At 42.3% G+C, this 27770-nt stretch overlaps 1 protein-coding gene across 1 annotated transcript in view; it reads right to left on the reverse strand.

Annotated features, from left to right (window-relative positions):
• Nucleotides 1–397: 397 nt before the first annotated feature.
• Nucleotides 398–27770, reverse strand: part of SCARB2 (scavenger receptor class B member 2) — a 76625-nt gene continuing 49252 nt past the window's right edge. Inside the window, exons 5-12 of the mRNA XM_052641635.1 lie at nt 27594–27685; nt 22075–22194; nt 17990–18159; nt 13726–13844; nt 10485–10558; nt 8162–8213; nt 4580–4738; nt 398–3131 (exon numbers count right to left, since the gene is read on the reverse strand). Of these exons, the coding sequence (XP_052497595.1) occupies nt 3093–3131; nt 4580–4738; nt 8162–8213; nt 10485–10558; nt 13726–13844; nt 17990–18159; nt 22075–22194; nt 27594–27685 (825 nt within the window). The 3' untranslated portion in view covers nt 398–3092. The remainder of the gene's footprint in view (nt 3132–4579; nt 4739–8161; nt 8214–10484; nt 10559–13725; nt 13845–17989; nt 18160–22074; nt 22195–27593; nt 27686–27770) is intronic.

The raw sequence follows: 27770 nt of genomic DNA on the forward strand, positions 1-27770 counted from the left end.
TACTGGAGGGGGTTGCCATTTCCTTCTCCAGGGGATCTTCCCGATCCAGGGATCAAACCCTGGGATCAAGATCTCTTGCATCTCCTGCATTGGCAGGCGGATTCTTTACCACTAAGCCACCTGGGAAGCCCCAGAGCATGAGTAATTGGGAGTATTAACCCCCATGCTCCTGAGGGGCTTCCGGGGCTCTGGAGAAAGACTTGAGGCAAAAAAGCACAGCATTGGACCTACCTGAAGTGAGGCTTGTCAGGCTGCCTCTAACTGTCCACCACAGTTTGAGCTCAAATTGGAGGTGGCCTAAGAGGTATGACTCAAGCCTGATTCCATCCACAGGGCGAAGAGCACCTTTCAAATCAAACTCCATGGACCACTGAACACTTGATGACATAACATACAGTTTCCAGTGCAATTTCATATAAAGTTTTTTATTAGTGAAATAGTCCATTGCATTAAGGGTAGAAATACACATGTCAAGAATCACATGAAAGGAGCCAGCAGTATAAACTACAGGAAGAACATTCTGGGCAGCATTCTCTTTACTAGTCACAAGTAATTAATCCCAGTGATAGTGTCCAGAGGGCCGAGGATGGAGGTCACCTTTTACAGAACTCTCATTTCAAGCAACTGAAAGAAAGAATTAGTCTCTCTTGAGTAAAAACCCCAATAGAAGTTAGTTGTGTAGTACCTGCCCTGCTTGACCATTAGTGATCTTTCTAGAATAAAGTCTAGTGGGAGAAGCCTGGAGTGGAAAGTGGCAAAGCCCATTTCCTGTCCTGTGTTCAACTCCCAGTTTTCCTCGAGAGAAGGGAGGTAACCTCTCTCTGTTGGGTTTCTCTGTAAATTGAGCATCATAGTACAGGACATGGTATTCTTTGATTGTGGCAATCACAAAGATTTTGGGAGCCTGTCTAGGATAACAGCTCCACAAAAATGATCATGAGGAACTGTTTGTTATTTTCAACCAAAAACCAAATAGGTACATTCGTTCTTAACCAATCTGTAATCTTGACTGCAGCATATGGGTTTGCCACAGATTTTTTTGGAGGAAATTATCAAATGTGATTTTTTTAAGCCAAGTAACTATTAAGAATCATATGAAAATAATATGTTTTGGGGTCCCTGGCTGTGTGGGACTCAATCAAAACGTGTACATCTTTACCTGTTATCATAGTATTTAAAAATTTCATCTCAGATGATTATATCTTGATAATAGAATGAATCAATGGGTATGCACTGACTTATCAGTTTTATTTGTGTGAATAAGTGGGTGCATAACAATAAGATGTACCAATTATCTAGTTAAATGTTGATGAATTGAAACATCTAGATATTTGGCATTACTAAAGACAAAATAACTTCAATTTAGCATCTCACATTTTGGTGATTTGGGGTATCTATAGGTTCTATCTTAATTTATAGAGAAATTGAGAGTTTAATGAATTGCTCCTTCAAAAAAGGGAAACATTACATATTGCTTTAGTGTAGAGAGTGGGAAAATTGGGGCAAGAAAATGATTTATTGGCTCCATACAGGGATCAGAAGCTATATTTGTGAAATCTGTGGCTTTTCCCCCTCATTTGCTTACACTGAAATCTCGTTTTAAACAAAAAAAAATCCTGCAGAATGATTCAGTTGTTGAGAAGTTCTCTGTGCGGTCTGCCAGATTAACTGTACAAGTTTCTCAATCCAAAATGAATAGTGAGCATTAAGAATCAGAGAAACTGCCCTTAAATATGCTTGAATTCTGTGACAATGGATGGTTCTCAATCCTGACTCAGGTTACATTGAGAGTCAAGAGGTCTTCTGCAGACAGGTGGCTCTGCTTTTGACACCAAGAGACCTTTCTTAAAAGTACTTCCTGTGCAATATTTTAAAACACCATCACTCTGTCAGCAAAACAATTGTCACAGGGAAGCACAGGGGACATTTTTCTCTACTCAGTGAGTGATAGTGAGCCACAAAACATCAGAAGGAACTGAATCTGAGGTGAGAACAACTCAGAAACAATTTCAGAGTTACCAAGAAGACTGCCCCAGAAGAAATGTGTATTTAGTGCAGTAAGACTTCCTGAAATTTAAGTGTAAGTTAGGTTGTGGATAGATGGATTTCCTATATTGATAAATAATTTTACAAATAATCACTCAATAGTATTGTAGTTAATACAGTCATACTTGGCAAGGGTGGTTCGGGGGCAAAAAATATCAGTTACTGATTACATTTTCCCAGAAACACCTTTCCACATCAAGATCATTCTGACTAAAAAAAAAAAAAAAAAGAAACAAACTACCCACAAAAGTCATAACTAGCACTCTATTCTATTTGAAATATCTGTACTTGTCCTCACCAACATTATTTATGCATTCTTTCAATTCACAAAAGTACAAGTCAAAAATCCTCAGGTGCTTGTCACTATCAACTCATGGGGACCACCCCAACAACCCCTTCCCCACTTATTCCCATCCTGGGTGAAAGCTGGTCAGAAGACTGAATTATTATCCTGGAGGAATTATGAACTGAAGATTTGCAAGAAAGGCAATATGTACTTTTTCAAAAGAGGAAATTAAATGCATTTGAATACTACTGAATGATGTTTACCATTTTACCCTGCATTCCGAACTCTTATTTACTTCTGTTTGGTGGATGAAATGAATGGAGGAAAACAACATAAAGTAATATGTATGTATTCTGAGCACAAAGTCTGGTGAATGAAGAGTATTGAATAAGGTTAGACCAAGTAGCATTAACAAGTGATGCAAAGACATTATAACCACGACAGTGGTCACAAAATTCTGGAGCTACCAGCACCCAACAATAACAAAAAATTACAAGCGTTTATTAAATACTTGCTAGACACATGAAAAAGAAAACAATCTGTCAGGGACCACAGGATCCTAACGGCCAACCAGGTCAGCCTGTTCCTGAACCTCTGCCGGAAGGTGCTCATCACACGCCGGAGCACCGTGATGAGCGCGTCTTCCTCCTGTCTCACCAGGCGGCAAGTCCGTGAGGACACAGGCGGTTGCCCCATGTCATCACGGCCCAGGTCACAACAGTGTGCATGCTTCCTTCCCCAAGCACGGCTCGTGGTTTGATTAGGTTCGTATGAGGGGCGCTCTTTCGTCTGCAGTTCCCTGAGACCAGAAGAGAGAGGACAATGGGGTTAGGCGGTCACATCACCGGCTTCTTCCCAGATACAAAAGGTGTGGGGAGGGGATGGAGGAAGGTGGAAAGAGGAGAAACCGCTAGGAAGGATGTCATCCTCTCACCTTCTCTTCTCTTGGCCTGCTTCCTCCTGTTCCTTCTTTAACTTTCAGCTCTAATCCTCTCCAGGAGGCCTGCTCTAAAATCCTCACCCTGACACTGGAGCAGTACCCTTCCCTGTGTCGACGTGAAACATAATCCTCATCATACATTATTTAATTTGCCTCCTTCAAGGGGAAACCCATCAGAGAACAATGTCTTGGAGGCGGTGGGTGCAGTAATTGTTTGCTTGTGAATATGTGAAGATGGTTAACTGTAGCAGCACTCATGACACTTACGTGGGCTTTCATCTGTGTCTGTGGCAGTAAGATCCATTTTAGAGTGACTTTAAGATCCATAGATAGAGATGGAAAGATTGCTGCCTCACCCCTAATTCATGCTAATGTGATGGGCGTGGGTCGAGAGGCATACTGGGAGCACACAGGGAAATCTGAACTAACATGATTTAGATGGTTTCAGCCTATTTCATTTCCTACTTCGTATTTGCCTCAGACATTTAATGGAGGTGGTGAAGAGAGAAGGGGAAAAAGCCTTTGCTGCCAACTGGAAAGCTGGTGGGTATTTAAGAAAGGCTCATCGAAGGTGTTTAGACCCCTGGGTTGGCCTGTTGGTCACTTAGGGAAGCCAACCTGACCATTTATCCCATCCATTTGGGGATGTTCCCATCTCTCCAGAAAAGGAACCACTCCCCTGTGCCCACCATTTATTGTGCAGTAACGACTCAGTGGTAGGTATCTCCTGATACACCAGGGATTCTTTCCAAGCAGATCCCTGGCTGCCTTGCTCTGTAATCATGGAGCTGTTTTGTCCTATAACTAATATTTATTGAGCTCTTACTAAGTGTTTACACTGGGCCAAGTGCTTTAGGTTTAAAGTATCATCAAGTCCTCACAAAATATTCCTAAGTGAGGCTCAGTTATCCCATTTTACAGATGGAGAAACTAAGGTATGATTTCTAGGGTCATACAGCTATTAAGAGTCAAAACTGGAATTTGAACCTGGACATTCTGACACCAAAGTCTGGGTGCTCAGCTGTTCTATATTCTTCTTTCCAAAGATGTAATCCTTACTCCCAGGGGTTCTAGTCCCAACAAGAGAGTCTGAAACACTGAAGAGTATTATTCTATCACCGCTCCATCTTTGACACACTTCCCTTGCCTCTCCTTTGGCTCAGCTCAGCCTAAGTAACACAACCATGAAATCACTGTGCCCAGCATCAAACCTCAGAGTCCACCCTAATGAGCCCACTGACACCCCTTCAGTGAAGCACAGCTGAACATAATCCTGTAAGGCAGACATTCCTCCAGCCACTGCTCACCTCATCTGTGGATCCCTGTCCTCTGCACGCAAGCCAGGTGAAGATTAGACCAAAGAACACACCCAGCGCCATGATAATGTAGGGTATGTTTGTGACAATCAGAGTAGTGTTAATCACAGACTTCAGTCGACTTGCAGTCTCTTTATCAATGAGAACACTCTGCGGAGAGGAGCAAGAAAATAGTATTCCCTTGATTACTAATGAATATCCAGGGGGTAAAGCTTCTTGCGCTATCTTTCTTCCAAATCATTAAACACAATTTGGGTATGTCCTCCTGTCAGCAAACCAGAGATACTGAAAATCCATTTATAAGTTAGAATAGCCAGAGGGGGCACTTAGTCATTAATGTCTCCTCTTTTCTCCTGAGCGTGTTTTACTCTAAATTGGTGGGGGAAAGGAGGGAGAAAATATTCAGATAATACCAGGAAGTATTTCCTCCTCCTGAAAAAGGAGGGGGAAATATTGGGACGATACCAGCTTTTCTTTTGTATCAGACTCCAGCTCATCCTTCAAAGTCCAGCTCAGCATAACTTCCTTCCAGAAGTCTTCTCTGGCCACATCAGGCCTCATTCAAGGCCTCTTTTCTGAGCTGCCATCTCACATTCTAAAGTCCTCCATCACTGTCTTCACATTCTGCATTGTAACTGCCTATTTACCTATTTGTCTCCTCTTGACTGTGGAGTATTCCTGAAGTCAAGACTTTAATTTCAGTCAACTAAAAGCTTGATATAGCACCCCACACACAGTCGGTGCTCAATTAATGTCAGATTAGATGAATAAATGAATGAAATACTCCCAACAAATGGCATGTAGAAAGTATAATTTCTCTCTTAGTTAGCTATACTAATCGGGACCAGAGATCTCAACAGAGAGTGTTCAGAGAAGTCTAGGCTAACCAGAATTGCACAGGGTATTGATATATAAGGAATATTCTAGAATAACACTTTCTGGATGAAAGGCAAAGGTATTATCACCTGAAATTGTCATGGCTGAGGTATCTGAAGAGCTTAGTTCAGTTCAGTTGCTTAGTTGTGTCCGACTCTTGGCGACCCCATGAATCGCAGCACGCCAGGCCTCCCTGTCCATCACCAACTCCTGGAGTTCACTCAAAGTCATGTCCATCGAGTTGGTGGTGCCATCCAGCCATCTCATCCTCTGTCGTCCCCTTTTCCTCCTGCCCCCAATCCCTCCCAGCATCAGAGTCTTTTCCAATGAGTCAACTCTTCACATGAGGTGGCCAAAGTACTGGAGTTTCAGCTTTAGCATCATTCCTTCCAAAGAACACCCAGGGCTGATCTCCTTTAGAATGGACTGGTTGGATCTCCTTGCAGTCCAAGGGACTCTCAAGAGTCTTCTCCAACACCACAGTTCAAAAGCATCAATTCTTCGGTGCTCAGCCTTCTTCACAGTCCAACTCTCACATCCATACATGACCACTGGAACAACCATAGCCTTGACTAGACGGACCTTTGTTGGCAAAGTAATGTCTCTGCTTTTCAATATGCTTCCTAGGTTGGTCATAACTTTTCTTCCAAGGAGTAAGCGTCTTTTAATTTCATGGCTGCAGTCACCATCTGCAGTGACTTTGGAGCCACAAAAAATAATGTCTAACACTGTTTCCACTGTTTCCCCACCTATTTCCCATGAAGTGATGGAACCAGATGCCATGATCTTCGTTTTCTGAATGTTGAGCGTTAAGCCAACTTTTTCTCTCTCCTCTTTCACTTTCATCAAGAGGCTTTTTAGTTCCTCTTCACTTTCTGCCATAAGGGTGGTGTCATCTGCACATCTGAGGTTATTGATATTTCTCCTGGCAATCTTGATTCCAGCTTGTGCTTCTTCCAGCCCAGCGTTTCTCATGATGTACTCTGAAGAGCTTAATGCTATAACAATTATTAGCAACAACTGGGAGTTTAGGCTTAATTTAGGCTCAATTTGCAGGTGAAGGCCCATCAGAGTCTCCTCTGGAAAAAAGGGGTGAGAGAGCAGTCTCCAAGGTCGCTTCCAGGTCTAACGTTTTACTTTCCTAGAGAAAAGTCAAGTTCTTTCTGGGTGGGAGCAAAAGCACGAGGTTTCACTCCATCATTCCCCGGACACAATGCAGTCTTTAGCAAAAAGTCAAAGCAAAGGTTCAGGTGTAGGGGACTTCAGATATGCTGCAACTTGGCAGAACAGGGCCCTGCCATACTCTCACAAAGCCCTACTTCCAAGGCGCTCCCCACAAACAATAACAGTAATGACCCAGGAGAAACAGCAAATAGGTCCTGTAAATGGTAAATACTGCCTGAATTTTTCCTATGAAACAATAAAAGCCTTGTCTTAGAATTGTAATCACAAACCCTTCAAAAGTTTATCAGTGTGGCTACTAATACAATGCTAAGTGAAAAAAAAAAAAGATATCAAGCTCAATCTACTGTATGGGTCTCAAGTTTGTAATATCAAAACCAGAAAAATACTGAGGCAGTGTAAGCAGATGTCACTTGCATTTTTCTCTGAGGGATGGGCTTGCTTATTAAGCAGTTCACTTTTTAAATGTTATTTTTAATTTCCCAAGAGTTCCAGAAAGAGCATGTGTTATTTTTACAAAATGCAAAACATCAAATTATTTTTACAAAGCTGTTTTGGAGAACGGTTTTTATAACACATTGTTGAGGAAAATAAAGCAAGTTAAAAACAGTTTACCAGTCTGGCTCAGGTTTTGTGAGAAATCATTTTTAATTTGTCTTTTCTTGCTAAGCTCTGTTACTAAATCTTCTGCAAAGAAAAAATATTTTTATGGAAGATAGAAAAATCACAAAACTTTAAAAAATGTTACTGTTAACACTGGAAGCCAGTCCAGTCAAGAACTTGATCCTGCACCTTTTCTCTCAAAACTGGGTGAAAGAGAGAAGGGAAATTGAGGAGAAATCCCTATAGTAAGTGTGATATGTGATTCAGAGAAAAATTTATCACAGGTATTTTACATAGTGGGTAAGTGTTTTCTGAGCCTTCAGAATATGCTTTATTTACAAAACTTCAATTTATACCTAACAATTAGGGATAGTATTTCTCTGGGTACACTGTCAAAGAAATTTCTTCAGAGAAACCCCTTTTGTTTGAACTAAGACAGGATCTGTTTCCTATAATTCATGATGTATGCTTGTTTATCACAAAGTAGAAAAGACATCTATGCTGTGATGAAGGATAAGGCAACCACATATCACTGCAATCAATGGGCAAGTATCCCATTTTATTTAATCATTTCTCAACCAGCTCATGCTCTTTTTCACTCTTTTTCTCAAGTAATAAATGGTAAACTGATCACCTTTACATTTTGGTTCTTACACAACCAGCTTCCAGAAAGGAGCTTCACCCACATAATGTTCTTGACAAGGGAAATTTCTGACGTTTTCAAATCTCACAGACAGATTCATGTAAACATATAAACAGAAAATTTCTGAGGACAAACAGGTTTAAAAAAAAAATCACCTTTGCCCTTTCTCACATCTAAAATTACACATAGCTACAATCACAGACACCATAATGGAAGGTCCCCAAGCTTCCATAGGTGAAATATACCCATGGCTCCCTCCTAGGACTTACCTCATTGATGTACATCACTGGGAAAACCAGGGTTTGAATGTTTCCTGTTTCACTATAAAAACAACAAAAAAGATTATTTTATAGACATCCTCATTATGATGGCACACTGGCCCGATGAGGTAAGTGTATATGAAAATTCCAGCATGAAAATTGAATTACCCCAAATTTATGCAGCCTTCTTACCTTTGCAAACACATAACAATCAGCCGTTAGATCACAAACAGTCTAGCAATTTGAAGTGTTGCACATTTATGGAAAGTGTCTTTACCAAAGCACAAGATGCTGAAAGCAAATTCATCAAAATGAAAACTATACTCCCAAGAGTTATGGGAGGGAAGGCTCCAACCACCTCATGGGAAAAGACTCATTGACTCATTGGAAAAGACTCTGATGCTGGGAGGGATTGGGGGCAGGAGGAAAAGGGGACGACAGAGGATGAGATGGCTGGATGGCATCACCGACTCGATGGATGTGAGTTTGAGTGAACTCTGGGAGTTGGTGATGGACAGGGAGGCCTGGCATGCTGCAATTCATGGAGTCGCAAAGAGTCAGACATGACTGAGACTGAACTGAACTGACTAAATATTGTCTATCCAAGAGCCTGGAGCAATCAGCTAGTGAGCACGCACTAAGCACCAGCTCTGCCCCGGGCGTCTTGGGAACACATCTTAATTCTCACATGCAGAGGTATTACTGCCCCAGGTTTAAGACAAGGAAATGATGGCCAGAGTAAGCTGCCCAGAACTACCACAAAGAAGGGCTGGAGCCAGGACTGTAGTTCCATTTTGATTCTAAGGCTCTAGATCGTAACTACTAAATTATATTCCCTCAGAAATACACACACAAAAAATACATTCTTACAAACCACACTTGCTTCCTAAAAAGATGCAAAACACCTGGGCTTAAATCTGGCAAATTCGATGGGGGAAACTAACCAAGTCTGATTGACAGGCAGACAGAAAAAAATGATAAATATGATATTATAGATACATACTACAGTTTTGGATCCAGTTTCTTCATTTGCCATTAAATCATAATTAGCATTTTCTCAGTGTCCACTGAAAAGTCTCAGCAGGAGACTGTACTCAGGAGTCCTAACTAAGTAGTGGTTTTTAGATGGTGTGTGGGGACACTGAACTCCACAGAGTTTTAAATCACCCACAGGAAAGCTCATGGCTGGCCCTGGGTGGGAGCAGTGGAAAGAAAGGAAGAGAGGAAGGGAACCAGAGCCATGGTGTGGGAAACGTTTGCTGTGTGCTATGCTTAGTCAGTCATGTCTGCCTCTTTGTGACCCCCATGGACCATAGCCCTCCAGGCACCTCTGTCCATAGGGATTCTCTAGGTGAGAATACTGGAGTGGGTTGCCATGCCCTCCTCCAGGGGATCTTCCCACGCTAGGGATGGAACCCAGGACTCCTGCACTGCAGGTGGATTCCTTACCATATCTATATGGTATCTATATAATAGCTAGATCTACCATATCTAGGACTTCCCTGGAGGCTCAGAGGTTAAAGCGTCTGCCTCCAATGTGGGAGAACCAGGTTCAATCCCTGGGTCGGGAAGATCCCCTGGAGAAGGGCATGGTAACCCACTCCAGTATTCTTGCCTGGAGAATCCCATCTAGCCTTCCCTGAGCCACCAGGGAAGCCCATGAATACTGGAGTGGGTAGCCTATCCCTTCTCCAGAGGATCTTCCTGACCCAGGAATCAAACCAGGGTCTCCTGTGTTGCAGGTGGATTTTTTTACCAGCTGAGCTACCAGGGAAGCCCATGGGAAATGCTACTGGATGGGTAAGAACAGCCTCTGTAACTTTACTAGCTGTGTGAGTTCTAGTTCTAGCAGGTTATTAAACCTCTCTGTGCCTCAGTTTTCTTATCTGTAAAATGGAGATGAAGTGAACTGAAGTTAGTCACTCAGTTGTGCCTGACTCTTTGCGACCCCATGGCCAGGCTCCTCAGTCCATGGGATTATCCAGGCAAGAATACTGGAGTGGGTAGACATTCCTTTCTCCAGGGGATCTTCATTCTTTACTGTCTGAGCTACCAGGGAAGCCCCACAGGGTTATTGTAAGGAATAGATAAGTATGTAAAGAACTTAGAACAATGGCTGATTCGTGGAAAGAATTCTATACATGTTTGCTTAAATAAAATAAGTAAATTCTAAGACCAAGGCAGCCCATGAAAATGCTGACTGTGCCTCATCCCTGAAGGACAAGGGTGAACAGACTTAGAAGTGCGCTGTACCCCCTCCCGACAGCAACCCCACCAGAAAGTCAATGTAGCAAAACCACCCTCTGCCTCTACAGAAAGAAGCAAAACTTACATGAAGTCATCTAATTTTCTGACATAAACGTTGATTTGGAACCTCTTGGCTGCTCTTAGGATAACTCCAGTCAACTGCAAATCAGAAAAACAGAAAGAAAACATTCAGTTCAGTTCAGTTGCTCAGTCGTGTCAAACTCTTTGCGACCCCATGAATTGCAGCATGCCAGACCTCCCTGTCCATCACCAACTCCCGGAGTTCACTCAGATTCACATTCATCCAGTCAGTGATGCCATCCAGCCATCTCATCCTCTGTCGTCCCCTTCTCCTCCTGCCCCCAATCCCTCCTAGCATCAGAGTCTTTTCCAATGAGTCAACTCTTCGCATGAGGTGGCCAAAGTACTGGAGTTTCAGCTTTAGCATCAGTCCTTCCAAAGAAATCCCAGGGCTGATCTCCATTAGGACTTCTTAAAACCACACACAGAATCTTGTTCAATAGAGCACCGTTTCTGTGTGGTTCTGATAAACAGGGAAGACACTGCCATGCTTGCTAGGGAGAGTGGAGCACGGGACAACTGTTCCCCAAGACAGAATGAGGACTGAGGGTTGGGTTAGGAGCCTGGGAGACCAATGTTTCTCACACTTACTATGCATGTGAATTCTTGGGGACCTTGTTAAAATGCAGATTCTGATTTGGTAGGTCTGGGTTGGGGCTTGAGATTGGGCAGGATGCTGTCACTTTGGGGTTTTATTTAAATAATTTTATTTTTATTTACTTATTTCTGATTGTGCTGGGTATTCGTTGCTGCATAGACTTTCTCAAGTTGCAGCAAATGGGGCTACTCTCTAGTTGCAGCGCATGGGCTTCTCATCGTAGTGGCTTCTCTTGTTGTGGAGCATGGGCTCTAGAGTGCATAGGGTTCAGTGGCTGCAACTCTCAGGCTGTACAGAACAGGCTCAATAGTTGCGGCACATGGGTCTAGTTGCTCCACAGCATGTGGGATCTTCCTGACCCAGGCATGGAACCCGCGTCTCCTACATTAGCAGGCAGCTTCTTTACCACGGAGCCACATGGGAAGCCCAGGATGCTGTCACTTTGAATAGCAAAGCACTAGAGGACATGGGCCAGAGAAGGCAATGGCACCCCACTCCTGTACTCTTGCCAGGAAAATCCCATGGATGGAGGAGCCTGGTAGGCTGCAGTCCATGGGGTCGCTAAGAGTCGGACAGGACTGAGCGACTTCACTTTCACTTTTCACTTTCATGCACTGGAGAAGGAAATGGCAACCCGCTCCAGTGTTCTTGCCTGGAGAATCCCAGGGATGGGGGAGCCTGGTGGGCTGCCATCTATGGGGTCGCACAGTGTCGGACATGACTGAAGCAACTTAGCAGCAGCAGAGGACCTGGGCAGCAAGGAGATTTAACAGATACCCTGTCGGGTCTCGGCTCCAAACTCACCATAGATGGTGACTGCAGCCCTGAAATTAAAACACGCTTGCTCCTTGGAAGAAAAGTTATGACCAACCTAGACAGTGTATTAAAAAGCAGAGATATTACTTTGCCAACAAAAGTCCATATAGTCAAAGCTATGGTTTTTCCAGTAGTCATGTATGGGTGTGAGAATTGGACTATAAAGAAAGCTGAGCGCAAAAGAATTGATGCTTTTGAACTGTGGTGTTGGAGAAGACTCTTGAGAGTCCCTTGGACTGCAAGGAGATCCAACCAGTCAATCCTAAAGGAAATCAGTCCTGAATATTCATTGGAAGGACTGACGCTGAAGCTGAAGCTCTAATACTTTGGCTACCTGATGTGAAGAACTGACTCCTTGGAAAAGAACATGATGCTGGGAAAGATTGAAGGCAGGAGGAGAAGGGGACAACAGAGGATGAGATGGTTGGATGGCATCACCGACTCGACGGACATGAGTTTGAGCAAGCTCTGGGAGCTGGTGATGGACAGGGAGGCCTGGTGTGCTACAGTCCATGGGGTCATAAAGAGTCGGATACGACTGAGCGACTGGACTGAACTGGACTGTTGGGCCTGGGTATACAGGCAGAGGGTCAGACCACTATGAGGAGGATATGGGCACAGCCAGAGAATGGTGCCCATGCACAGCCAGGCCCACCCCACCAAGCCCAGAGGGCAGATGCAGCACCATCCCCCATGGCCACTCCACCTTTGCACCAAGGGTGTGGGGCTGTGCCTTGCCCTGGTGACAAGCACCTGCAAACAGTTTGGTTGCTGAAAAGGAACTGACTGATGGCTAAGACAGAAAAGGGAGAAAACCACACCAGATCTTATTCATAAGATGTGCTGCATGTGCTCAGTAGCTCAGTGGTGACTCTTTGTGACCCCATGGACTGCAGCCTGCCAGTCTCCCCTGTCCATGGGGATTGTCCAGGCAAGAATACTGGAGTGGGTTGCCATTTCCTCTTCCAGGGGATCTTCCTAACCCAGGGATCTAACCCTCATCTCCTTCACTGGCAGGTGGATTCTTTACCACTGAGCCACCTGGGAAGCCCTCCTAAGAAGATAAGGGCACAAATTTCTCAAATGTAAATGCAATGAGTAGTTATGAGTGAAATGCCCATAAATTGCTGTGCTCAAAGAATGGGTTTGCTCTTGTATGACTGTTCTATGCGTGTGTTCAGAATCCCAAGAAAGACGATATCGCATTCAGTCCCTACAGTGAGGGGCCCTCATGCTATGAAATGATACTCACATCCTTTTAACATGATTTTTAGTTTTTCTCCTCTGTGAACATGGGATTACAGTGTATATATATCTGATGCCCTTTAAATTAATGTTATCATAAACTCTCAAAAACACCTGTATAAAGTGTTTTGCCAAAAGTGACTAAAGCTTATATATATATATATATTTAAATTTCAACTAAAACATTCCTGGCAGCAAGTAGGCAGAGGAATATCTTCACCCTGCTGATCTGTGGCCCAGTGGGAGGAATGCATATATATGTTCAGGCCACTCTTTCGGCAACAGAAGAAGATCCAGGTTACCGTGTCTGATTCCAGTGGTTTCCAATGATGGAACTTTCATTGTTGCTTTTGTGTTAAAGGGGATTTGCTGATATTTCTGCATATTAGCTTCATAGAACTTAGCCTTCTAATGGCCGGGTTATGAGACTATGCACCACATTGCACTGAGCCGAGTTCCCTCTACTTGAATATATAAATGAAAGGAAGACAATATATTTCTCAAGAGTGCTCAGGGCTAAACTGGTGAACACCGTATAGACAGAATAAAATGTCTGCTTTTTAACCAGGAAGACGTGTGTACTCACAGGATTGATGTCCACAAACGTCTCATGATATTCCTTATTTGGATGCATGCCTTCAATGGCAGAGACAAACTTTTCGTCTGCCTGGTAGAAGTGTGGGAAAGACATAATAATAGGTGCACCTGCAGTGTGAGGAAAACAGAAATGAATGGTGTGGTTCTTTCAAGTCTAAGTTGAATATACAGTTCCTGACCACAAATCTGGTTCCTCAGTGAGGGGTGGAAAGCTGGATACAGAAAACTTGAGTGGAGGAGAGGGTCAGGCTAAAAGTCCTAGCTTGGGATTTATACTTCAATTTCTGACATGTCATTTACCACAAGAATCTGCCTTCCAATGCAGGAGACTCAGGTTTGACCCCTGGGCCAGGAAGATCTCCTAGAGAAGGGAATGGCAACCCACTCTAGTATTCTTGCCTGGAAAATTCCATGGACAGAGGAGCCTGACAGGCTTAGTCCACAGGGTGGCAAAGAGTCGGACACGACTGAGTAACTAACACTACTACTACTAGCTGAATTATTCATTTTTCAACTAATATGTTCTGTACTTATAAAGTGCAAGTGTTTTATACACATTATTTTAGTTGACATGCCCAGAAACCCTATGAAGTTAGAACTATTACCTTCCATTTGCATTTGAGGAAGGGGAGGTTGAGAGAAGTTACACAATTTCCTGAGGACATTCAGCTATCAGGTGATGGAGACAGAATTCTGACCGAATGAGGGTCAGCTCATCCTCAAGCATTTGTTTCACCTGCAATTCTCTATCCGTAAGTGGATTTTCCCCACTGCCCTCCTCACCTGCTTGCTTTTCTGTTTTTGTTTTACCCAAGATAGGCTTTGTTCTCCTGCGTGTGTTGATACAGAATTTTTTTTGGTGGGGGGTGGGGAGGCTGTATCTCATGGGATCTTAGTTCCCCAACTAGGGGTTGAACCTGCACCCTCAGCAGTGAAAGCATGGAGTCCTAACCCACTCTACCACCAGAGAATTCCCTATGCAGATTTTATTTAAGACTTTGCCTGGTCCTGCCATCGGCCCAGCCTCTGACTAGATCAAGGTCTGCCCCCAGGAAGACACTGGTTTTCTTTTCTTTCTTTCTTTTTTAAAAAATATTTTCTATTCCTTTTAAGAAATAAGTAAAGAAGCAAATTATTAAAGGAAACCTATTCTAGGTTTTGCTCTTGAAAAGAAGAGTGGGACCCAGTCACTCCTGCCAGGAAAATATATTTGGGGAAAAATTAGCCTGTGTGTTAGCTGCTCAGTTGTGTCTGACTCTTTGCAACCCCACTAATTGTAGCCCAACAGGCTCCTCTGTCCATGGGATTTCCCAGGCAAGAATACTGGAGTGGGTTGCCATTCCCTTTTCCAGGGGATCTTCCCGACCTAGGGATCAAACCTGAGTCTCTTGCATTGCAGGCAGATTCTTTACCATCTGAACTACCTAACAGCAAGTAATTGAAGTCTGAGTCCATGGCTCAGCCATCTCACTTGTCACACATAGAGTTCTGTTCTCTATTGCTACACAGTTTCACAAAGACACGATTTCCTTCCTTCTTTAAAGGACGCTGACCTTTAAAATGTATTTTTAAAGATCTGTTGAAGACAATAAGGGCCAGACACTGTCCTGAGTGTTATGCATACATTTATCTCTCACCTTCACACAGCCTTCCAAGGAAGTTATAATCATTCCCCATTTTACAGATGAGAAAACTGCTGTCTGGAACCCTCCTTCAGCAACACGGCCAATTTGCTAACAAACAGAATAGGATTCAAACCCAGATTCCTCTGACTCCAGAACCCTCACTCATCCCACTGGCCAACATGTTCCCCTGAGGAATTCAAAACACTGGAGGACAGTCCTGGAGGCGACCATTTTAGTCCACATCTGGGAACACAGAAGAGGCAAGAGGAAAAGGACTAGAGCAGGAAATTCGTTGTAAAATAGAATCCTTCTGGGGGGTTCTGACATCAACTTCTTGAGGAACCAGAAGGTTACTGATGTGTGCCTTGAACCACAGAACCATGGGCTGATCAGGCACGTGCTGCTTCAGGACCACCCCGCAGTGAGTTTGCAGGAGAGGTCTAATCTCTGGGTTGGGGTGTGTGCTCCCCAGAACAGTCACTCCTAATCGTGCAGGCATCATCTTCACGAGAATCATATGCAGCCCATTAAAAAATACTGATTCTGGGGCCCTAGTATGTGGGCTCTGGGACAGATGCTTTTAATGATTCTCCAGATCATTTTGATGTATGGCCAGTCTTGTGAGCCATGATCTCAACAGCCAAGGAAAGAGAGGATTAGCCCAAAGGGAACTTCCAAACCACATGGACAAGGGGTGAAAGTCACCACATTACTTAGAAAAAAAAAAAGTTTTTTTTAATCAAGAGAAAGGGGTTACCAAGTTTCTCAACAGAAACTTAAAGAATTGAAGCCCAAGAAACATCACAGTACAAATATGAAAAGACCCTACATTCTAGCAAGAATTTGCTCAGATAAAGATTTTATTTAAAAAAAAAATCCTATTCCTTCTCTGAGCCTTGGTTTCCACAATTATAAAAAGAGGCCACTGGTTGTCTATCTAACAAGGCTATTTTTGCAGCATATGATTGTGAAAACTATCCCTGTGATGCAGAAAATCCTTTCGTCAGCTGCACTGCTGGTCATTTCACCTCATTCACAAAAAGGAGCAGGTTAGCTCAGACATTTTTATGAAACATTGGGAACTTTGTGGTCAGGGTTTAAAACTAACTCTGCTTAAAATTAACTCTTAGTTTTAAGAGTAATGAGAATCATTACTAAGGTATGATATGAACTTTCCTATTACCTAAGTCTTTACTTTCTGTTTCAGCCTTGTTTTGAACATGAAATTAGTTAATACTTTACATGTATTAACTATATGTAAATATGTGAAGCACTTACAACAGTGACTGATACTAGTAAGCTGCTAGTAATATGAACTATTATTTCTATTAAAACTGTAACTGGAAAAGATACATGCACCCCAATATTCATAGCAGCACTATTCACAATAACCAGGACGTGGAAGCAACTTAAATGGCCACCAACAGATGAACAGATAAAGAAGATGTGGTATATATTTACAATAGAATATCCTCAGCCATTTGAAAAAGAAAAATGAAATAATACCATCTGCAGTAACATGCATGGGCCTAGAGATTGTCATACCGAGTGAAGTAAGTCAGAGTAAAACAACCATCACATGATATCGCTTATATATGGAGTCTTAAAAAATGGCACAAATTAACTTATTCACAAAACAGGAATCACGTAACATGAAGAAAATGATCTTATGGTTACCAAAGGGGAAAAGGGTAGAAGGAGGGATAAATTAGGAGGCTGGGATTAACATATACACACTACTATATATAAAACAGACCACCTAATAAGGACCTACTGCATAGCACAGGGAACTCTACTCAATATTCTGTAAAAATGTATACGGGAAAAGAATCTAAGAAACAGTGCATATATGTATAACTGATTCACTTTGCTATACAGCAGAATCTATCACAACATTGTAAATCAACTCCAACAAAAAAACTAAAAAACGAAACAAAAATGTGCTAGATTGAAGAGTCGAGGGGAAAAAAAAGAAGGACGCCTAAGCTACGGCCCTGTCCCCTGTGGAGCTGCGCTGCACCCACGCCATGCGCATGTGCAGGAGACCCAGGCTGGGGCGGGGTCCAGCTCCCCAGGCCAGCGCCTTGTACCAAGGACACCCCCAGAGCACAGGCGGCCACGAGCCACTCCTAGCCCAGGGCCAGCTTGAAAACAAAGCCAAAACCACTCCTGAACTACTGCCCAGAGAAAACACAACATGGCATCCTAGCAATAAAAGCATTACAGGAAAGCCAATGCTTTTAAAAAAAACTATGCTATAGTCATGTTACAAAACTTTTTTTAAAATTGTAGTTAATTAACAATGTGCTCATTTCTGGTGTACAGTGAAGTGGTTCAGTTATACATATGTATTCAAGATATTGAATACAGTTCCCTGGAGCTTGTTCTTTATTTTATATATAGTAATTTGTATCTGCTGGTCTTAAATTCCTAATTTATACCCTCTGCTTCCTCTTGGTAACCATAAGTCTGTTTTCTACATCTGTGAGTCTGTCTCTAACAAAACATTATTCCTAAGAGCTTGGAATTGCTCTTTCTATTGGGCTGACAACCTTCTTTGTTGAGGAACATCAATCGTACATCCAGACCCCCCACACCGCCACCTGCATCCCCTCTCTGAATTCTTACCATTCTTGCAGACGCTGACATTCAAAACTCCTGAGCCCAGGCAGTTTCCTTTAGGTATACAGAAGCCAGCGTTGTCTGAGGTATTGGCTAATATTTCTGCAGGCACCTTATACCTCAAGGCAGGCAGTCCCTGGACACTCTCAAAGTCACTGAAAGTTATATACACTGACCTGTTAGGAAGTAAGGATAAAAAGTCAGCTCGGGTCCCCATCAGCATGGTCTGCCTGAATCAGTAAGTCAACCAACTGTTCTCAGGTGTAATATGGCTAAATGCTTACAGGATACACGGGAAATGAAGAGGCCAAAGAAAGACTGAGAGGAGCTCAAGCCACTTAGTGTATAATAAAGTAGGAGATGGACTGCAGTGAACGATGTTTAAGAGGCAGCAACTGTGCTAACATCAGACTGAGAAAACCAAGACAATGAGTTAGAATGGATGCTTATGCTAAAAGAAAGATGCGTCGTCCAGACCAGCACGGGCACATGCCAGTGTGGCTGAAGCAGAAGCAAAGGAAAGAAAGCCAGGGAGAAGCCGAGACAAAGCAGAAGCAGAGGAGGTGACAAAAGGCATGGCCCCACAGATTCCCGAAGGCCTGGACAAGCGCCCCATTAGACAGATACTTGATTAGATGTACTCTGATACCCATTTCCCCCAAGTAAAAATAGTTTCCATATTTTGCCATGGTTATTTATTTCAACAGAGTAGAACATCAATTCTGCCCTCAGAGATTAGAGTTTCTATCAGTGGTTCCTTCTAACACAAACCACCCAGCTATTTGCATAGCACCTGAGTGACCGCTGGGCTTGCCTTGTGACTCAGCTCGTAAACAATCCACCTGCAAGGCAGGAGACCTGGGTTCGATCCCTGGGTTGGGAAGATCCCCTGGAGAAGGGAAAGGCTACCCACTCCAGTATTCTGGCCTGGAGAATCCCATGGACTGTATGGTCCCTGGGACTTTCACTTTCACTCTGAGTGACAGCCAAGGCACTTTCACAGGCCTTGTCTTGGAGCCTTCATCCCTGCATCTGAGGGTGTCTGAAGGCTGAGGGGGGCCTCACATTTCATCTCTGAACCACAGGTGGGACACATCTCTCGCCGGGTTGTGACTAATGTAGGAGTTGCCTTCCACTGTACATCTCACCCCTGCAGCATTTCTTAATGAAAATTTTAAGCAAATAGAAAAATAGAGAAAAATATTATAAGAAATACATTTTATAACAAAAACCACTCAGATAAATAAAATGTATATTTACAGCTACAACTGAAGTTCTCTATGTAATACTCCTGATTCTGATCTTTCTCTGCATCCCCAGAGGTAACCACTATCCTGAATTTGGGGTTTATCATTCCTATGCAGGCCACTATGCTTTAAAAAAAAAAAAAATTAATTTGGCTGTGCCAGATCAAAGTTGGCATGCAGGATCTTTGCATTTTTAGTTGTGACATGAACACTTGGTTGTGGCATGTGGGATCTGGTTCCCTGAACAGGGATCGAACCAGAGACCCCTGCCTTGGAAGCACAGCATCTTAGCCACTGAGCACAGGGAAGTTCCCAGGCCTTTATACTTTTACCTACATACATACTCATAAACAACATCTGGCACTGTTTGTTATTTCTAAATGTTATTATAATAGTATACCATATTGTTTTTCTGTAATTTGCTTCTTCCTTCAACATTTTATTTTTAAGATGTCTTACATTAAAGTACATGGCTCTGGTTGCTATATTTTACTTTTTATATGATATTCTATCATACAAAGATCCCATTTATTTATTTATGTTCTCCTTTGCATAGGCACTCAGATTACTTTGGATGGAAGAAATTTTTACATATTGAGATATGGGGAAGTGATTTCGGCTTATACCTGAATTAACTTACACTTTATGCTAACGAGAACAGCCTGTCTTACGGCCTGTCAAACATGCATGGTACATCTGCTTTAACCATTAATGAAGAGAATGTATTTAAAAACCAAAATGGAGTAGCTGTGGTTCAGACATCCAGGAGGCAATTGGGTGACCACTGTGGATGCGGTTTCAGACACACTCCGGCATCACTGAAAACCTGAACTTTCTGAACTGCATTAAACTCAAGGACACCACTAGCTGTTCTCAAAACAGTATCTCCTAGCAGCGGTCAGCTGCAACTTTGCAGGGTCAAGGTCTCCCCTTGCAATTAGGCAAACATTTCAGATCCCAGCCAACCCTTGTTTAACAAGCACCCTTACTTCTTGACAGGTCCAGTTATATTTCTTGATAAACAACTCATGTAACTAACTGTAACCTTGAGGTTTTTGCCTTGAACACCTCCCACATTTTGTAGTCCGACAAAATACAATTCAAGTGCTCTCTGAATTAGCGTCTCCTGGGCTACAGCCCTCAGTTTGGCTCGACTAGAACTTTTCTATGCCAATTATAGATCATTTATTGGTTATTTCTGGCAACACTTCCAGTGTTTTCTTAACTACAATCGACGTGTAAGTCTCCCTCACATAGGTACCCAAGTTCTTCAGGCTAGGGAACCCATGTTGGAGAGGCGTGTGAAACCATGGGGTTGGAGGTCTTTGGCATTGCTAAGCGCTGCCAAGTGGCTCTTCACAAGTGGTGGTTGCAGACAAGAATAAGTTTCCTCTGTGGCAAATCTTTAATAAGCCCCTCCTGCCCTTCTAGGTTTCCTTGTCTCACCCATTGCACTCAAACATGTTCTCTTTCTTCGGTCCTTCCGCAAATACCGACCAGGTAGAACAGCTGGCTGGAAGGTGACTGATAGTCCGCTCCAGAGCTGGAAAGGCCTGCACTGTGGCACAGAGACGGGCGACAGAGTGGGGAGTGAAAGAAGAGCTCTTTCTGAGGAGGATGAATAGCATTTGCGGCTAATTTAGTGCAAGAGATGAGGGAGATTTACAGTGATTCTGACAGGGCTGGCTGGGGAGGTGCTCAACTGTGTGAAATATGAGAGTCCCTTGGACAGCAGGGAGATCACACCAGTCCATCCTAAAGGAAATCAACCCTGAATACTCTTTGGAAAGACTGATGCTGAAGCGCCAATACTTTGGCCACCTGATGCGAAGAGCCGACTCACTGGAAAAGACTCTGATGCTGGGAAAGATTGAGGACAGAAGAAGGGGGCGACAGAGGATGAGATGGTTGGATGGCATCTCCTATTCAACAGACATGAACTTAGGCAAACTCTGGGAGATGGTGAGGGACAGGGAAGCCTGGCAGGCTGCAGTCCATGGGGTCAGGGACACACTTTGGTGACTGAACAATAAATGAAAGTCAGAAGAACAGCCATTCTTGAGAATGTAGACCCCACAGAGTCAAAGGTAACTAGGTGACGTCCAACTGAAAAGAAGTCTCGTAAAAAGCCTTGCAGGAGGGTGCGGGAGAGGAAAGGGAGGCTGTGTGATCAGCTACTCATCTGAGCAGTGTGATGGTGAAGGGCGGAAGGAGAGGTAACGACGGGGAGATGGGAGTCAGGGTGTGGAGTAGGATGCCTTCCTCCCACGGAGGGGGCTTCATCATGGGTGTCTGGAGAGAAACAGCAGGTGGGAGAGAGGGATAGGTGTGGGCAAGGGTGAGCAGATATGCTCAACGGGAAGGTTAGCACTCAGCAAAGACCTATGAACTCTGAAGTATGGACCACGGTATGATTTATCTTCTATGCACCAACTGGAAGAAGACCAGAGCAAATTTCACACCTGATAGAGGACATCATAATAATGAAGAGCTAATATTATTTACTGTGTGACAGGCCCTGGGCTAAGTATTTTATTAAAGTAACTCATTTATCCTCAAAACAACTCCCAAGGTAGGCAACTATTTCTGTCCCTACTTTATAAATGAGGACAGTGAGGCAAACAGTAGTTAAATAATGTTTCCAAGGTCACACAGCTGTAAGTGGTGGAGCTGGTATTCCAACCAACACAGCTGGTCTGTGAACGGCTACACTTTCTCTTGTTTCTCAATATGCCATTATTGCTGGTCACTCATTAAGCGCAAATATCCTCATTAAATAAGTGCAATTATATACATCCCTCATATTTTTGGCGCCTGTATAGTCGTCACATTTCAAGTTCTTACCTGCAAAAATCAGATGGGAAGACATAAAGGACTTCATCTTTGGTGATTAATGGGTGAAAAGAGTCTCCATCTGTTCCGTTGATCATATTGCACTCATCTGCTGTCCACCAGTCAAGCGACCTGTCACAGGGAAACAAGAAAGAGTCCAGATGGCCACACTGGATTTTGGGCTATTTTTAAAGATACATATATCTATTTATGTATTTTTGGCTTCATCGGGTCTTAGCTGTGGCACAAGGACCCTTTATTGCGGCATGTGGGCTCTCTAGTTGTGGTGCACAGGCTTAGTAGCTCTGCAGCATGTGGGGTCTTAGTTCTCAGGCCAGGGATCAAACACACAGTCCCTGTATTGGAAGGAGGATCCCTAACCACTGGACCACCAGCAAAGTCCCTAGGCTATTTTTTTTAAATAATGGTCTGGACTTTTCAAGACCTAACTGGGAGCTGGCTACCCACAGAACCTTGTTCACATGCAGACACCAGGGCGATATTGGTTGGGAATTGGATGAAGAGGGGAAAAGCAGGGCCCTGATTTCCAAATATGAGTTCTGACAGAGAAAACAGTCAAACATCCTTCTTCCCTTCCTTCAAAACTGAGGATCTCCTGTAAAGATTTAGAAATATCCATGTGCTTTAAGCAGTGATCCAATTTGCCATTCACAACAGCCGTGTTCACAGCCAGCCCACAGTCAGATGAACTCTGGACAGACATGTTCAAGAAGATAATATTCACAACAGGTCATTAACTGTCTCCCCTCCAAACAGCTCTCTGATCCAAAATTAACTTCTCTTGGGTCACAAGAAAGCTTAATTTTGAATCGACTTTATACTCACTAAGAGCACAGTTGAGATAGCAGGTTTTTAAAAATTAATTCCTTGAACAATGGTATAAAATGCAAAAGATAGGAAGGAATGGGCAAAAAATAGGAATTCTCCCAACTTCTGGTCAAGGTGAAATTCTAAATTCAGGTATTAAGGGTCTCTTCCAAGTAAAATCACAGAGCAGTGGTTGATAAACCATAAAAGGGAACATTTAAAAGGTCTATACTCTACTCAAGCACAAACATCTTTTTCGACCATGAAAGGTGTTAAATGCCAAGTAGTGAGAAGGGTAAAGCTGCTGGCCTACTGGGCTGCAGGTATGGAAGCCAGGAGAAAGATCTGCAGGTCTAGATTCTGAGGTTGGTGAGGATTAAAGGTGGTCCGTCAAGGGCTTGAAATCAGGATCTAGGGCAGGGGTTTTTTCTGCTCAGCAAGAAAGGCTGAAGAAAGCAAAGCTGAGTCACAGGGAGGCAGAAAGCTCCAGACACCTTATAACCAGACCCTGGGCCAAGATGCCTGCTGATTTTTTGGCCAGATCTGTGATGTTGTTCAGTTGCTAAGTCATGGGTGCCTATTTCCAATCCCATGGACTGCAGCACACCAGGCTTCCCTGTCCTTCACTCTCTCCCAGAGTTTGCTCAAACTCATGTCCACTGAGTCGGTGATGGTATCTAACTTTCTCATGCTCTGCATAATTTTGAGGTGGAGGTCCACCATGTATACTGGTTTGAGGGGTTACTGGGTGGACTACTGCATACCTGCTACCTAGGGAGAGGTGAGAGGATGGATGGATAGTTGGATGGATGAGCAGATGGATAGATAACAGACTTACCAATGAAAATAATTCTGCAAGTTAACATTTTTTTAATGAAAGCAACTTATGCTAAGAGATAGGCAACAAAATCAACAATGATAAGATGAATTCACTTTTGAAGAAATTAAAGTAATTGAACAATCTGGTTAATAAATAGGCTGTTTAGTATCCTCAAAGACACAAATGAAAGAACAGCATTCTTCAAAAGGAACAGTAAAACTACTAACAAATAAAAAAGGAAGAATAAAATAAGAGTTCAGTTCAGTCGCTCAGTCGTGTCTGACTCTGAGACCCCATGAACCGCAGCACACCAGGCCTCCCTGTCCATCACCAACTCCTGGAGCCCACCCAAACCCATGTCCATCGAGTCAGTGATGCCATCCAACCATCTTGTCCTCTGTCGTCCCCTTCTCCTCCTGCCCTCAATCTTTCCCAGCATCACAGTCTTTTCAAATGAGTCAGCTCTTCACATCAGGTGGCCAAAGTATTGGAGTTTCAGCTTCAGCATCAGTCCTTCCAATGAACACCCAGGACTGATCTTTAGGATGGACTGGTTGGATCTCCTTGCAGTCCAAGGGACTCTCAAGAGTCTTCTCTAGAGAGACCCAAAGAATAAAAAGTAGATAATCTTCAGAATAGAAACAGTTTCTGAAAGAAAAACTCTCTATTGGGATAAACTCTAGACTGTACATAGTTGGAAAGAACAGGCTAAATGAAATATTACTTCAAAGAATTTACACAGGTATAATCTTAGGAAGATTAAAAATGGAAGGATCAAGATATAGAGACTATATCAAGAGGCTTCAATAAACGTTTAGTGAGAGTTTGGGGGACGGTAGTGAGAATAGAGTGAATAACAGAGAAGCAATAATTTAAGAGATAATTGTTCAAAGTTTTCCAAATTTTAAGAAAGATAGAAAGCCTTAGATTTAAAGTATGCTCCAAGGGCTGAACAGAATAAATAAAATAAATTCAAATTTGGATTATGTTGTAGTAAAACTGCAGTAAAGTCAAGGAAAAAGATAATCAAAAGTAAATGGAGTAGTATCTTCATAATTTTGAACTGTCAAACTAGAATTCTATACCAAACTAAAATCATTAAAAACTGAATGTGAAATAAAGATATTTTTAAATATGCAAAGTCTAAGAAATTTTACCACCCACAGATCCTTACTGAAACAACTACTAATATAGGATTTCCCAACCTAGTATAGCCAAGCTTCAGTTTTTCCAATAGTCATGTATGGATGTGAGAGTTGAACCATAAAGAAGGCAAAATGCAGAAGAATTGACGCTTTTGAATTGTGGTGATGTAGAAGACTCTTGAGAGTCCCAGGGAGAGCAAACCAGTCAATCCTAAAGGAAATCTACCCTGAATATTCATTGGAAGGACTGATGCTGAAGTTGAAGCTCCATCACTTTGGCCAACTGATGTGAAGAGCCAGCTCATCAGAAAAGACCCTGATGCTGGTAAAGATTGAAGGCAGGAGAAGGGGACAACAGAGGATGAGATGGTTGGATGGCATCAACGACTCAATGGACATGAGCTTGAGCAAGCTCTGGGAAATGATGAAGGACAAGGAAACCCGGGGTGCTGCAGTCCATGGGGTTGTCCATGCTGCAGTCCAAAAAGTCGGACACAACTTAGCAACTCAACAACAACAAACAACCCAGTAACATTTTGGGCCCGATGTATGGATGTGAGCGTTGGATTATAGAGAAAGCTGAGTGCCGAAGAATTGACGCTTTTGAACTGTGGTGTTGGAGAAGACTCTTAAGAGTCCTTAGGATGGACCAGTCCATCCTAAAGCAGATCAGTGCTGAGTGTTCACTGGAAGGACTGATGCTGAAGCTGAAACTCCAGTACTCTGGCCACCTGACGCGAAGAGCTGACTCATTTGCAAAGACCTTGATGCTGGGAAAGATTGAAGCAGGGAGGAGAAGGAGACGACAGAGGATGAGATGGTTGGATGGCATCACCGACTCAATGGACATGAGTTTGAGTAAACTCCGGGAGTTAGTGATGGACAGGGAGGCCTGGCATGCTGCAGTCATGGGGTTGCAAAGAGTCGGACACGACTGAGCAACTGGACTGAACTGAACTGATGGAACTCTCTGTAGGGGACTGTCTTGTACACTGCAGGATATTTAGCAGCATCACAGGTTTCTACCCAGTAGATGCCAGTAGCGACCTCCAGTTGTGATGATATGTGTCCAGACATCACCCAGTGTCCTCTGGGAAGCAAAACTGCCCCTGTTTGAGAACCACTGTACTAATGATCTTCAGCAATAAGAAAACTAAACCCAAAGGGAAGATGTGAGAAGAAAAATACCAACAAATTAATAAAATACATTGGTATTTTAATTTACTATAAAAATAATGAACTTTTAAGTTATATTTGGCTTCCTAAAAAGGTGAAACAAGTTGTAGACAAGAATAACACAGACACTGTGTTAAGAAATGGGTAAAGGTATTGTTTCATTGGAAGAAGAAAGATAATAGCTAACTTTAGATTCTGTTAGAAAAAAAAAAAAACTATTAAGTATAATCTGAGGGTAGAATAGACATAACCAGCTAAGGGTGAAAAAGAATGTCGAAATAAGTGTAAATATATGAAATAATATATCATTATACAGTAATTGTATCAGTAGTTACAACACATATTTAGAAGGATTAAACTCTATTAAAAGAAAACAACAGATTGGCTTTAAAACAAAATCCAGCTATATTATGTTTACAAGTTAATTTCTCTCTTAGCCTAGTACCCAGTCATCTAGTTATGCCTCCAAAGGCAACACTTTTGCCAGTTTCTTATATTCTTTCAGGGTTCTTATATCCTTAGGAAGGAGTGTGTATATGTGTATGTAAATATATGTGTATGCACCTGGATATATGTGTTATAACAAATATAAAAAGTTTTTTTAATTTAACAAGTTTTTGCTTTATAGAGAATTGTAAAGATAATATTCCACATCAGTTTTCTTGCCTGTATTTCTGGAAAGCTTTAAAGTAAATTTAACATTCAAGAAGAAAATTTCTCTTACCACAGTCCCTGAATCATTAGCCTCCTTTTTCTTGAAGATTTCTAATTTCTATGACCTAAAAAAATTATTTTGCTTTATGTGTGACTTAATTGCAAGCTGCCTCAGTTCCTTTTTGGAGAAATTTGGTTTTGGAGCTGGTTTGTTTACAAATTATAAATGTGAAATAATTTTGAAATTCTATAGCAATGAACTGAAATGTATTTCATCATAAAAGAGACACAATGTACAATCACTAAATTAAATTAAAAAGAGAAAAAAATTCTTTCCTTCCCCACAAACAGGCAGCAATTTGAAAAATATTTGCCCAACAGAGACACATCACTCAATGTGGGTTCGATCCCTGGGTTAGGAAGATCCCTTGGAGGAGGAAATGGCAACCCATTCCAGTACTATAGCCTGGGAAATCCCATGGACAGAGGACAGTCCATGGGGCTGCAAAAGAGTCAGACATGACTGAGCAACTAAACAGCAACAAACAATAGCAAGTGGAAAAGTGAAACTTTTCACTGGCTTGTGATTCATGCTGTAACCATGAGAAACCTACATATCATTATATGGTAATTGTATACTAATACTAATAACTGTATACTAATATTAATAATTTAGTATTTAATCTGTGGAGTACCTTACCCCAATCCTGATTTACAAAATAATAATTTTACATGTTTAGACTATATTATTTATATTATAGGATATTCTACATAATTATAGATTTTTAATTGATATATTTTTACCCAAAAATGATTGTGCTAATTTTTTAAAAAAATAAAGCAGAAGTGGACATTCAATTTAAATGAAAATTGAAAACATAATTATACTGATAAGCCATTAGACTTACGTTTTTCCATTCCATTCCACAATCTTGGAAAAGTTAAGGTAATTGTCTTCTCCAGTTAGAAAAACATAGTCTCCGTCATTAGTCCCATTTTTCTGAAAATAAGTGAATATGGTTATTTAAGATAACTGTGATGGTTCATTTTATGTGTTAACTTGGCCAGGCTATGGTGCCTAGTTG

Source organism: Budorcas taxicolor, chromosome 6 (assembly GCF_023091745.1).
Source record: "Budorcas taxicolor isolate Tak-1 chromosome 6, Takin1.1, whole genome shotgun sequence".
Taxonomy (NCBI): domain Eukaryota; kingdom Metazoa; phylum Chordata; class Mammalia; order Artiodactyla; family Bovidae; genus Budorcas; species Budorcas taxicolor.